The sequence below is a fragment of the Myotis lucifugus genome, unplaced genomic scaffold (assembly GCF_000147115.1).
Source record: "Myotis lucifugus unplaced genomic scaffold, Myoluc2.0 scaffold_77, whole genome shotgun sequence".
Lineage (NCBI taxonomy): Eukaryota > Metazoa > Chordata > Mammalia > Chiroptera > Vespertilionidae > Myotis > Myotis lucifugus.
The window spans coordinates 1,616,265-1,630,409 of NW_005871125.1; the positions used below are offsets into that span (position 1 = coordinate 1,616,265).

The 14,145-nt window shown below is 38.1% G+C and overlaps 1 protein-coding gene across 1 annotated transcript in view; it reads left to right on the forward strand.

Moving 5' to 3' along the window:
- ARFGEF1 (ADP ribosylation factor guanine nucleotide exchange factor 1) overlaps positions 1–14,145 on the forward strand; it is a 68,739-nt gene that overhangs the window by 19,359 nt on the left and 35,235 nt on the right. The window contains 9 exon segments of the mRNA XM_023755498.1: positions 1,129–1,228; positions 1,338–1,477; positions 1,582–1,690; positions 2,610–2,811; positions 5,177–5,288; positions 5,623–5,828; positions 6,287–6,371; positions 10,024–10,186; positions 12,312–12,463. Of these exon segments, the coding sequence (XP_023611266.1) occupies positions 1,129–1,228; positions 1,338–1,477; positions 1,582–1,690; positions 2,610–2,811; positions 5,177–5,288; positions 5,623–5,828; positions 6,287–6,371; positions 10,024–10,186; positions 12,312–12,463 (1,269 nt within the window).

The following is a 14,145-nucleotide window of genomic DNA, read 5'->3' on the forward strand; positions in this document are numbered from 1 at the left end:
GGCCAGGCTGAGGGACCCCTCTGGTGCACGGGCCTCTAGTGTTCCATAAGTGTTAATACAGTATGTTGTTTCTGATTTACTTTTTCAGCCATCCCCTCTAAGTCACAGTCACTTTTCCAAAATAAATTTGAATCTGAAAATTCTTAGCTCTTAAATTGAAATTTATTTAATTAGGTTAGCTCCTTTGTGTTTGACATTATTTGGCCTAAAAGAATAGTGAAAATAGTTTGTAGTTTTCAGACAATGGAGATTTCCACTTGTGTGAGTAATGATAAAAATAGTCCATGAGAATTGGATAATTAGATACTTTTTAAAAAAATTTTTTAAAATATATTTTATTGATTTTTTTACAGAGAGGAAGGGAGAGGGATATAGAGTTAGAAACATCGATGAGATGAGAGAGAAACATCCATCAGCTGCCTCCTGCACACTCCCTACTGGGGATGTGCCCGCAGTCAAGGTACATGCCCTTGACCGGAATTGAACCTGGGACCCTTGAGTCCGCAGGCCAATGCTCCATCCACTGAGCCAAACCGGTTAGGGCATTAGATAATTTTTATTATGTGGACTACACATTACTTACTTTTAAAAGTAGGAACAATTAGGTTTGCTCAGTATTATAATGTCTGAAAAATATAGGGTGGGGCAAAAGTAGGCTTACACTTGTTTGTATGGAAAATAGTACAATAATTAATAATAATACAAGAATAAACTCTGTGTTTCCCATACTCACAACTGTAAACTTGCTTTGGCCCACTCCATCTGACTGATGAACAGAATATGGTTTATGCTTTCTGGGGTGTTAAAATGAATTATGAGTTATATTCGTTTTGTAAATATGTTCAGGAAATTATTCAGAGGAACTCCAAATCTTTGTAGACTTCTTTTGTAGTGGCTGTGTGATAGCAAACAAATTAATGTGAAGTACAGTGCTCCTACTGCAAGGGCTCGTTTCACTCACCCACCTAGTGGTTTTAGTCCTGATGTTTCAGAGATGGACTCAAAAGAGTTGACTCCAGAGGAACCTGGATCCTAGTCTCTGTTCTGCAACTTTGGGATATTTAAAAAGTGTTCACATTTATGAATTATAAGCAATATTTTAAAACAAATGTTTTCCCCTAATCACAGGTGTTCTTTAAAGAAATTTTCCTATATATTTTGGAAACTTCTACCAGCTCGTTTGACCACAAATGGATGGTTATTCAGACATTGACAAGGATTTGTGCAGGTATTTGAAATTATCCATATTATCTCTTTCTTATAATGAGATATTTAAAAGGTTGAATATACTCATATACTAGATGCCCTTTGTTAATTAATATATTGTATTGTTACAGATGCTCAGAGTGTAGTGGATATTTATGTAAACTATGACTGTGACTTAAATGCAGCAAATATATTTGAAAGATTAGTAAATGATCTGTCAAAAATTGCTCAAGGCCGGGGCAGTCAGGAACTTGGTATGAGTAATGTTCAGGTAAGAACTTTAAAAACATTTTCAAATTTAAACTTTGCCAAGGAAGTGCTATGTGTTTTGCTTAAAAGATCTTGTGTGTATTCTTATTCTGAATTATTCTGTAGGAATTAAGCCTGAGGAAAAAAGGTTTAGAGTGCTTAGTGTCGATTTTGAAGTGCATGGTTGAATGGAGTAAGGATCAGTACGTGAACCCCAACTCTCAGACAACTCTTGGTAAGGTGACATTTTGAGTATAATTCTTCATCATTTAAGCAAATGATACTTTGGAGGCTAGTTGCAGATGCCATTAAACCAGTTTCATGATGTCTCTATTCATTTAGCTGATGAAGAAGCATTGTCTGTAACTTAAATAATGAGCTTTAAAATAATGAATTTCTTAACTTAGTTATCCAAACTTTACTCTTTCTAGAAGTATTTTGAATCCTATATAATAAAATCCTAATATGCAAGTCATCTGAACGGCACCAGTTGCTATGACGCGCACTGACCACTAGGGGGCAGATGCTCAACACAGGAGCTGCCATCTGGTGGTCAGTGTGCTCCCACGGGGATGCGCTGCTCATCCAGAAGCCCGGCTCATGGCTGGTGAGTGCACCGGCAGTGGCAGGAGCCTCTCCTACCTCCACAGCAGCACCAAGGACCTCTCGGGGTTCCCGGACTGAGGGATCCTTCCTCCCGCCCAGTGCATGAATGTTGTGCACTGGGCCTCTAGTATTATATAAAAGTGAAGCATATTTATGCAACTTTGTTAAAGTATAGTTATAGAAGAAATATATAAAAGTAAGTATGTTATAAGAAGATGGAATTGTTTGTGCATGTTTGAGATTTATCCTTACTCAGAGAAAATCTCATAGTTGCAGGGCTACCTGGTGTTATCTTAGTCAAGTTCCTATAGGAAAACTGGTGGTCATGAGCTGAGAGCTGAAACCCAGCAGACACTCAGCACTGTGACTGCAAAAGGAACTCTTTTTAACGATGTAAATTGTACATGTATATATGGCACCTAATATTTTATTTGTATTAAACAGATATCTAAGCAGCAGTGAAATATCTTGCCAATATCTTGAATTTTTTTTTACCTTTACTTTTTTTTTCTTTGAGTAATTTACTGTATCAATTTTTCTACTTACAGGTCAGGAAAAACCCTCAGAACAAGAGACAAGTGATATCAAACACCCTGAGACAATAAACAGATACGGAAGTTTAAATTCCCTGGAGTCAACATCATCATCAGGAATAGGCAGCTACAGCACACAGATGTCTGGCACTGATAATCCAGAACAGTTTGAAGTCTTAAAACAACAAAAAGAAATAATAGAACAAGGGATAGATTTGTGAGTGTCTGATTTTAAAGAGGAATTTTCTTGGATATCCCTCTACCTGTACTGTGCCACCATTGCCCTGGGTTTCTCTGAATCTTTGGAATATTTTTATTTTCTTCTTATCACCACCTTCTAATGAGTAAAACAGGGCAAAATCTTGCTGACTTCTGCTGGCTCCTTAACCAGCTCCCTTTTTCATTGCAGTCTAGCCCAAACAGACTCTGTAATGCACATTAAATTAATTTTGCACCACATTTTATATGCTGTTTTATGCATCTGCAGTTTTGTGTTATTTAGTTCAGTTTTAAAATCCCCCAGTATATTTCCTAAGCAGGTGACAGCTAAAAAAACTTAAAGTATGAAACTAGTTAGTGTTGTTCCTTTATAGGTTTTATATTTTCTTCGCCTGGGTTACAAATGTGCTACTTTTGTTATTGATCCATTGTTGTTAATTTCTTTTTTATATGTTCATATGGTGATAATGACCCTTTCCAGTCTGGATACTAACCTGATAGCAGCCTGCTTCTGGACTATTTCCCATCTAAGTACTGCCATTCTGCTGTCCCTCCTACTGCCCATCTCTTTTTTCAAAGAGATGCTATAAGGAAAATGAACTTGTTGGCCTTTTTCCATGAATCTAGCTACTGTAAACTATTAAAAATTCCCTGTTTGTTTAGTCAGCTTGCTCCTTCTGTTTTAAAGCATTTCTTCCTGAATCTTAAGCAATGCCTTTTGATGAATGCCTTTTTTACAGTTATTTGTACGTTTTTTAAAATTGACAAAATGTACACATATTCTTTGTCATAAAATTATAAATCTCACAAAATTGCCTCAAGAAGTTGCCATTAATACTTCATTCTAATTTTTCTGTCATTATTTACAAATTGTCGTGTGTTCCAGACATTATGCAGGGTCCTGGAATAAATGATAAATGAAACATCCCTTACTTATCAGGGGCTCAAGATCTAGTAGTGTAAGCAGATACTCATACTGAAGTTCGGCTGGTCACTCAGCAAACACATGTTTGGTACTTGGGACTGTGTGCCAAGAACCATGGAGACACTGGTCCTTGTGTTCAAGATTACAGTCTGAATCTTGGCAAAACATTCTTTTTAACTGGTACTGTGTAAAGTCCATAAGAGAGTGTTGTACAAAGTACTGCCGAGGTATGATAACTCTCGTAAAAGTACTTAGCCGTGAGAGGGAGTTGTCATAGGACTTTAAAGTGAAGGTTCCCTGCTGTCAGCCACTAGCCTCCAGCCCTCCTTTCAGCCATTAGACTTGCTTTCTGCCTCAGACTTCCATGGAATGCTTTCCTGTGGCTGTGCTCAGTGCACTCTTTCACAGCTGTTCCTTCCATGACACCGCTCTGTCCCGTCCCTTCTTCCAGTTTGATCATGCCATCTCAGTCTTGGTCTAGGCTGTTTATCTCCTGCATATCTTTTAGCATTTTAAGGGTTCTGTCCCTCAGTCTTTATCTTACTTTGTATCTTCTCCTAGATCAGTGGTTCTCAACCTTCTGGCCCTTTAAATACAGTTCCTCATGTTGTGACCCAACCATAAAATTATTTTTGTTGCTACTTCATAACTGTAATGTTGCTACTGTTATGAATCGTAATGTAAATACCTGATATGCAGGATGGTCTTAGGCGACCCCTGGCATTGGCGTACTATTGAAGGATTTTAAGCAGAGAGCAGCAGCAGCCGATTTCCTCTTTTGGAAAGATGACTTGTCAGCAGCCTGAAGGACGGATTAGAATGTGAACAAAACAAGAGATAGTCTAAGAATGCTTGCAATACCCAGGTGACAGGTGATGAAGTACCAAAGTAATTATTGGTACAATAAAAGTAGAAAGTAAATGATTTGGAAAGAAAGAGGTGACATTTAAATAGGATCTTTAAGCATGAAGGAGAGTTCCCCCGTGAGGGGAGCAGGTGAAGGGCATGCAGAGGAAATGGGCCGCAAATGCATGGTGTTTAGGGAATGAGACAGGGGATGTGGGAGTAGATGAGAAGAGGGGATGAAAAATGAATGAGCTATATTAAGAAATGTTTTATGTGGCAGTCTAATCATCAATTTGGACTTTATTTTGAAAACATTGGGTATCTACAGGTCTTTTTTAATAAAGGAAATAATGCTGTCAGATTATAGATTAAAACAGTCACTGAATTCAAGTTCTGTACTTTAAAAGCAGGAAACTTAGAATTAATAGGTGGAAAACTTTGCATAGTATATTTTTATATTTTCATGCATAGATTATATTAAATAAGTTTCTATTTTCTCAATGCTATTAGAAAATCAATTTACTAAGGTCTTTTCCAGGAATACAAATGGTTTTCTATTTATGATGTCGCTATTAACTTTAATATCATCTAGGTTTAATAAGAAACCAAAGAGAGGAATACAGTACCTCCAAGAACAAGGGATGCTTGGCACTACACCTGAAGATATTGCTCAATTCTTACATCAAGAGGAAAGATTAGACTCTGTAAGAGTACCATTTTAGTTCATTCTAACCTTTTCTATAAAATTTCTTTTTAAGTTAATAATGATATGTATTGTTGCCCTCCCAAGTATGCAAGTAAAACTTAAAGAATAACCGTAGGTATTCTTAATTTTGCTTTTCAATTTTTTAAACTCAAAAGAATATCTTGGGGTTTTTTTTTATATATAAACACATTCAGTATGTTTAACTTATAGCTTCATGTTTGAAGTAGTTAAACCTGTAGTCAAAAACTGTGGGTATTATGGATTTTTCTGCTTTTTAAATGGCTGTCTGGCAAATGTTCCATTAGGAAATCAATTTGTCTTTTGTTCTTTAGACTCAAGTGGGTGAATTCCTGGGAGATAATGATAAGTTTAACAAAGAAGTCATGTATGCATATGTGGACCAACATGACTTTTCTGGAAAGGACTTTGTTTCAGCCCTTCGAATGTTTCTGGAAGGATTCCGTCTTCCAGGGGAAGCTCAGAAAATTGATCGATTGATGGAAAAATTTGCTGCAAGATATCTAGAATGCAACCAAGGGTAAGCAAGATTCAGATTCTTACTGGTTGCCAACTATCAGGAGATTCATAATCCTCTGCCCCCAGGAAACTTAGATTGTCTGTGATCGGGAGGTAATCAGATAGTTCCATTTAAAAATTGTAATGTGAGATAGAACATAAATCCTGAAAAAGTAAATTAAATGTGCTTTGGGGCCGTAACCGGTTTGGCTCAGTGGATAGAGCGTTGTCCTGCGGACTGAAGGGTCCCAGGTTCGATTCCGGTCAAGGGCATGTACCTTGGTTGTGGGCACATCCCCAGTGGGGGGTGTGCGGGAGGCAGCTGATCGATGTTTCTGGCTCTCTGTCCCTCTCCCTTCCTCTCTGTAAATAATCAATAAAATATATTTTTTAAAAAAAGTGCTTTGGGGTTTGAAGTGACTAATTTAATGAAACTGTAAAACAATAAAAGTTTATAACATGATACATTTATTTTTTCAGACAAACCCTGTTTGCTAGCGCAGATACTGCTTATGTTCTGGCTTACTCAATTATTATGCTGACCACAGATCTTCACAGTCCACAGGTATGTTTTCTTCCAAGCCAGTTCTATAATAAATAATACAAATTAAGTACTCTGAGTTCTTTTGAATTTAATAAGTGATAGTTAAAATTTTAATGTTGTTTAGTCAAATATCCCAGTTTAGTGATTGGTTTAATTTAATGTAGTATACATTTACAAATGCAGTTTCTGGTAGTTATTCTAATTAGACTTTTAAATATCTGTAAGATAGATCTATATTTGTCTGTCTCAAGATTAACAGCTGTATAAAGCTTAAGGTAAATTTTAATCTAAGAATGTGATATGGTTCTTCTGCCTATACTTAATTGCAACATGAAAAAACACTATATATAAACTGTCTTCTTTTTTTTTTACATTTTAAACTTAAACATTAGAGTGATTAGTATAGTGATTCTTCCTGTGCCTGTCACCCAGCTTCCACAGTTATCAACTCAGGGCCAATTTTGTTCTATTTATATCCCCCTCTCTTTCCAGATCATTTGGAAGCAAATCCCAGGTATCATATCATCTCATCTATATTTATTTCATTATATATCTCTGAAAGAGAAATATTCTATTTAAACATAATTCCAATACCAGTACACAGAAAAATTAACAATACTTTTAAAATATCAGGTATCCATTCCCTAGTCCAGTGATGGCGAACCTTTTGAGCTCGGTGTGTCAGTATTTTGAAAAACCCTAACTTAACTCTGGTGCCGTGTCACATATAGAAATGTTTTGATATTTGCAACCATAGTAAAACAAAGACTTATATTTTTGATATTTATTTTATATATTTAAATGCCATTTAACAAAGAAAAACCAAACAAACAATGAGTTCACGTGTCACCTCTGACACGCGTGTCATAGATTCACCATCACTGCCCTAGTCAGTGGATAGAGCATCAGCCTGCGGACCAAAGGGTCCCGGGTTCGATTCCAGTCAAAGACATGTACCTTGGTTGCAGGCTCCTCCCCGGCCCGGGCCCTGGTCAGGGCACCTGAAGGAGGCAACCAATCAATGTGTTTCTCTCACATTGATGTTTCTCTCTGTCTTCCCCTCTCTCTCTTTCACTCTCTTTAAAAATCAGTGGAAAACAAAAACAAACAATAAATAAATAATAAAATAACAGGTATGCAGGGAGTATTCAAATATTATTTTCCTCATAAAATTTGTAATTCCTTTTTAAATGTTAAGGAATATAACTTGATTTCTGATATTCATTTGCAAACACTTATTTTAAACATTTTAGGTATTTTATGCTTAGTTTTCAAAAACATGCTTGGGTATCCTTGGGGAAAATTACCTTTATAAATTAATCTATTTCCAAAAATTTATTTGTACTTTTTAGGAATAATGCAGCATATGCTATTTACTATTTTTAGGATGTGAAATAAACTATATGCTTTTTCCTAATCTGAGGTGTATTGAAAAATTAAAACCTATTTAGTTTGAGATTAAGCTTGGCAATACAGGGAATTTTTTTTTGTGTGTGTGTGTGTATTTTGAGATGTTTAAAGCAGGGTTGATATGGAAAGTATATACCAAATGTATAATGGGAGAATTACAGAGTTGTGGATACCATACAGAGTTGTTCCTAGTTTTAAACACCAGAATTCAACAACTGTGCATTTACCAGAATTACTTGATTTTATATAGACCTTTATATAAAATTTAAGAGTTTACGCATTTAAATATTCCTTTCTCATATTACTGACAGTGTAGTAAAAGCAGCCCACTTTTAGGCTTTTCATTGTCTAGCACAGCCGTGGGCAAACTACGCCCGCGGGTCGGATTCGGCCCGTTTGAAATGAATAAAACTAAAAAAAAAAAAGACCGTACCCTTTTATGTAATGATGTTTACTTTGAATTTTATTAGTTCACACAAACACTCCATCCATGCTTTTGTTCCGGCCCTCCAGTCCATTTTAAGAACCCACTGTGGCCCTCGAGTCAAAAAGTTTGCCCACCCCTGGTCTAGCACAACACTTTTCCCATGGGTTTATAAGGCAGTGTACATTTAAAGACTTACTTGGATATCTTTTTATTTTTTCCATCATCATTTATGCCCTCCCTCCTCCACCCCTAGACCACTATCACTGTATTGTTGTCCATGTCCATGAGTTCTCTCTCTCTCTTTTTTCTTTTTTGCTAAATCCCTCCACACACCCCCAACATCCTCCACCCACCCCCCTTCCACTGTCCCCCAGCTGTCTGCCTGCTCTCTATCTATGACTCTGTCTCTATATATCAGAGTTTCCTATCTGGTTTTTCTGTCTAATCCAAAAGTAGAATTATGTTTTACACTACCTCCCTTTGTTTTTAGAATGTTGTATTTTTAAAGAATTTGGTTCTATAAATGAATTATTAATGTTATGTGCATCTGCGTCATGTCTTCCTATACATATGTACCTTCTCATGAAAGTTATTTTATTTTATTTTTTTAAAATATATTTTATTGATTCTCCACAGAGAGGAAGGGAGAGAGATAGAGAGTCAGAAACATCGATGAGAGAGAAACATCGAACAGCTGCCTCCTGCACATCTCCCACTGGGGATGTGCCCGCAACCCAGGCACATGCCCCTGACCAGAATCGAACCCGGGACCCTTCAGTCCGCAGGCCGACGCTCCATCCACTGAGCCAAACCGGTTTTGGCTGAAAGTATTTTAAAGAAATATTAAAACTGCCTTACATAGTATCAGATTGTTAAAAGTTTCTGGACACATGTCAGTTAGGGAGTGTTAAATCTTGGGAACAGCGTCCCGTCTTGATTGCACTAGTTTCTGTCTGTAGAACATGTGCTGGTCTGGCAGTGGTAGCTTATTGTCATGTGGCTCCTGTCAGACTGCTGGCATCATGTGCTGATATGCAGCATGCCGCTGTGCATATGGGTTCCTACAAAGCTAAGTTGCTGGTTAGAAAATTGAACCCATAATTATGACCCCATATGATATACACTTTAAGACTATATGAACTGTAACAAATGACATCGTTTTTAAAGAACACTTTAGCCCTAAGAAGTTTGGCTCAGTGGATAGAGCATCGGCCTGCGTACTGAAGGGTCCCAGGTTCAAGGGCACATGCCTGGGTTGCAGGCTCGATCCCTAATAGGGGGTGTGCAGGAGGCACCAATGAATGATTCTCTCTCATCATTGATGTTTCTGTCTCTTTCCCTCTTCCTTCCTCTCTGAAATCAATAAAAATAAAAAAAGAGAATACTTTAAAAGAATCCCTAAAATGAATTCTGCTCATTCTTAATTGTTTTCAAAGTTAAAATATAGGTGAACTTTAACAAGTCATTTATGTTTCTTTTTCACCTAGAATATTTACAGTTAAATTACCTTTTATATATAGAGTGTCAGCAATTTTTTTTAAATTTTGAGGTATATTTTGAACACATTTTTGTCTTAATCTTTATCATTAGTAACAACTGGCTTTGATTCATGTGTATATTAGAGCAAGTTGAATTAGCATATGCCAGGATGGGTTTTTTTCTACATTGCTGTCATTTTCTATGAATTTTTTATTTTAATGTATGTTTTGTTGAATATTTTTCACTTCTTGCCCTCCAAGTATTTATAAATTCTCTCATAAGAGTATTTAAATTCTTAAAATATGGGTGAAAATTTTATGTTAATTTTTAGGAATTATAATGGCTTTTCATTTCTAGGTTAAAAATAAAATGACAAAGGAACAGTACATTAAGATGAATAGAGGTATCAATGACAGTAAAGACCTTCCTGAAGAGTATCTATCAGCCATCTACAATGAAATAGCTGGCAAAAAGATATCATTGAAAGAAACGAAAGAATTAGCAATCCCTACAAAATCAAGTAAGCAAAGTAGGTATCCAAATCATTTGAATCCTGATTGCTCAGGTGGAAAAATATGGGTACTTGAAAGAGTTCTTCACTTAGGTTAGAGTATTTATTCTAGTGATAGTATTTATATACTATAGCATTTGCTGATATGATTGTATTTTTTCTCATTTGCTGAAGAAAGGTAGCTCTGGTCAATGACTAATGGAAAATGCTACATAATATGCATGGATTAGTGTATGTTTAATATACACGTGTCCATTTAGCAGTTAATCTCAGCACAGATTTGGAGGTCAGAGAGATTGGTCAGGAAACCCCAATAGTCAGACTTCAATTCTTAATCTTTGCTTCTGCCTCCTTATCAGCTACAAGCAGCATGTTTATATCTCTTCATATATCATCATAGATAAACAAGCTGAAAGTGGTGATTCAAGGATATGGGGAAGGTTAGGATTGTGAGATAGCTGTGGAGTTGGAAATCACTACTTCAGATGTGCCACAAATTGTATCACTGTAGAGTTCCTAGATCTAACCAGCATTAGGGGCCAGCTGTGGGCCTGGCTCCATTCTAGACTTTCTGTACATGTAGACAGTGGTGATGAAATGAGAGCTAAAATCTGATTACAGGAATGAGACCTGTGATGTGGCTTAAGAATATAACAGTAATATGGAAAGAGGACACCTTCCTTTCTGAGCTTTTCCACTTAGAAATGAACTCTCAGGTTTTATTTAACAGAGCAAGTTACAGTAGCAAAATTCTGTTGACAGAAGAGAAGCAAAAAGGCCTATGTGATGTATGTATTTGTAGAAGCTGATGAAGAATTACAAGATGAGAGTTGGGGGCTAGGGAGATGATTTTAAAAGGAAGAGTGGAGCATACTGGCCTTATCTTTTGGAGTAGTATGAGGAATGATCCTAAGGAATTTTAGTAAGTTCATCCTCATTTTATAAATGAGGAAACTAAAGTGCAGAGGTTAAGAAACTTAGAGTTTTAGAATTTATGAGCTGAGTTTGCCTAATGTAAAAATTTTTATTAAATCGCTACATCTAAAACCCAAACAGTGGCAAAGCCAGAGGTTGTACTAGGCATCCTTGACACTTATTGCAGTTCAGTACCAAGCAGCAGTTTACTTGGGTGTGTCGACTTCAGTTCTGCTTGTAACATTAAGTGTATTGACCAAGAGTTCATTTTACACCTGAGTTGATGCCAGTTCTCTGTTTTCTTCCTCAAACCTATTTTAACATCTTCCCATCACTCTTTCTATGGCCTGTTTCGTATGTGGTGGTAGCAAATTAGAGAGCTAGATACGGGAGGGAGATGGTGGTGTTCTGAAATACTAAATCATCCTGGAGTGTCAGGGCCATTGTTATCTTGTTAACTCAGGAGATACTATTCAAAGACGCCATTTCTTCTTACATCTCTTTTCCTATCCCAGGTTTGTATGTATTCTCTTCCCTCTTCATAGGTTTTCTACTTATCCCTGACTCCTAGTGCAGGATTTTTGCACTTTTCATTATTGGGTGAAATTCATTTAATATAAAATGAACCATTTTCTCCTGGCTGGTGTGGCTCTGTTGGTTGGAGCATCATCTCGTACACCAAAAGGTGGTGGTGGGTTTGATTCCCAGTCAGGGCACATACCAGGTTGTGGGTTCAGTCATCCAGTTGGGTGACTTGTGTAGGAGGCAGCTGATTCAAGTGTCTCTCTCACATTGATGTTTCTCTCTTTCCCTCTCTCTAAAATCAGAGTTTTAGAAAAAATGTTTTAAAAAATTAACCATTTTGAAGTGAACAATTCAGTGGCGTTTGGTCCATTCACCTGTTGTGCAACCACCACCGCTATCTAGTTCCGAAAAATTTTCATCCCCCCAAAATAAAACCCTGTTCGAATAAGCAGTTACTTCAGGTTCCCTCCCATTCCTTAGGCCCTGGTTATCCCAGTCTGTTTTCTGTTCCTATGGATTTACCTATTCTGAATATTTCATATGCGTCTAATCATACATTATGTGAACGTTTGTGTCTGACTTCTTAGGACTATTTTTAATTAGTGTATTGGTGGTAATTATTGTTTTGTAATAAAACATCAAAATAACGTTTTTAAATGCTTCCTATTTTAAATGCTAATGGTGGTTGTTTCAGATGTAGCCAATGAAAAACAAAGAAGACTTCTGTATAACTTAGAAATGGAACAGATGGCTAAGACAGCTAAAGCACTCATGGAAGCCGTGAGCCATGTTCAAGCACCTTTTACAAGTGCAACGCATTTGGAGCATGTGAGACCCATGTTTAAGGTACGAGTTACTAGTAACTTTTGGTGGCAGTAGACATTTACATATCATTTTGTTCAGCATATTTTTGACTTAAGGAAATATAATGACATATCCCATTGGTGTAGACCTCGAAACAAAAAGCCATGTTATTTAGGACATGGCAAATACAAAATGTATTCTTAAAGAGAATGACAAATGTATGCACTATTAGGGATTAATAGCTGTGTGATCTTAAGAATAGAAAAAGTTCAGAGAATGATCATTAATCCTTCGCCTGGTTTTCTCTAAATAAGTTTTATTTCAAACTTTAGGTAACTTTGGAGTTACCTCAAATTCCAAAGGATCTTCATTGAGCTGCTTGCTCTCTTTCAGTGCTTCTGGCCTAGGAACTAATATAATAGGAGGGTTCTGATATGCCTGGAGCCCAGAAAAAAAGAGTAAGGAATAGAAAGAAGCATTGTTTATTTTTATAGGTTGATCTACTAAGAATGGTACTGGTTCTTTAAAATGTGATTTCTCATTCCTTTTTCATTTCCTATTCTTTTTTTTCTACCCTTTCTTCAAATTCTAGAATGAGTAAGCAGTGCATCGTAAGGATCGTAGGGAAGTGGAGGGGAGTCTAGTTAAGTTTGGAAAGGGAAAATGGGTAAAGTACATTGCAGTTTGTGTGGTTAAGATGGTCTGTGGAAGCTAAAGATCATAATTTAAATTCTAATGCAGACTTCACTATACATATGTATGGGTGGTGAAAATGACTACAAGATTCCTGTGCTTCCTTTTAGGTGTAAAATTTTATAATTACTTTTACCCCTACTTCAAGGTCTAAGTGAGAATGATATTGCTAAAAGTTGATGGAGAATTATAGAATAGGAGGGGGGCTAAGGAGGTAATTTTAAAAGGAATAGTGGTGTATAACTGGCTTTATCTTTTGGAATAATAATAGAAAATCATGTTGAAATGTTATAAACACTTTTTCTTTATTATAAAATATACTAGAGGCCCGGTGCACAAAAATTTGTGCACTGGGGCGGGGGGGGGGGGTCCCCCAGCCCGGCCTGTGCCCTCTCGCAGTCTGGGACCCCTCGGGAGATAACGACCTGCTGGCTTAGGCCTGCTCCCGGGTGGCAGAGGGCAGGCCCAATCCCTAGGTGCAGCCCCTGGTCAGGCTCAGAGCAGGGCCGATTGGGGAGTTAGGGCGCCGCCCCGTCATGCACAGAGCAGGGCGGATCGGGAGGTTGCGATGCCACCCTCAGTCACGCTCAGGGTAGGGCCGATTGGGGGGTTGGGGCACCGCCCCCTGTCACACTCAAGGCAGGGTCGATGGGGAGGTTGCGGCGCCACCCCCTGTCACGCACAGAGCAGGGACCATCAGGGGGGTTGGGGCTCCGTACCCTGTCACGCACAGAGCAGGGCCAATCAGGGGGTTGGGGAGCTCCCCCCTGTCATGCACAGAGCAGGGCCCATCAGGGGGTTGGGGAGCTCCCCCCTGTCACGCACAGAGCAGGGCCCATCAGGGGGTTGGGGAGCTCCCCCCTGTCAAGCACAGAGTAGGGCCCATAGGGGAGTTAGGGCACCGCCCTCTATCACCCACAGAGCAGGGCCGATCAGGGGTTTGGGGCGCAGCCACTGTCATACTCAGGGCAGGGCCGATGGGGAGGTTATGGCTCTACCCTGTCACACACAGAGCAGGGCCTATGGTGAGG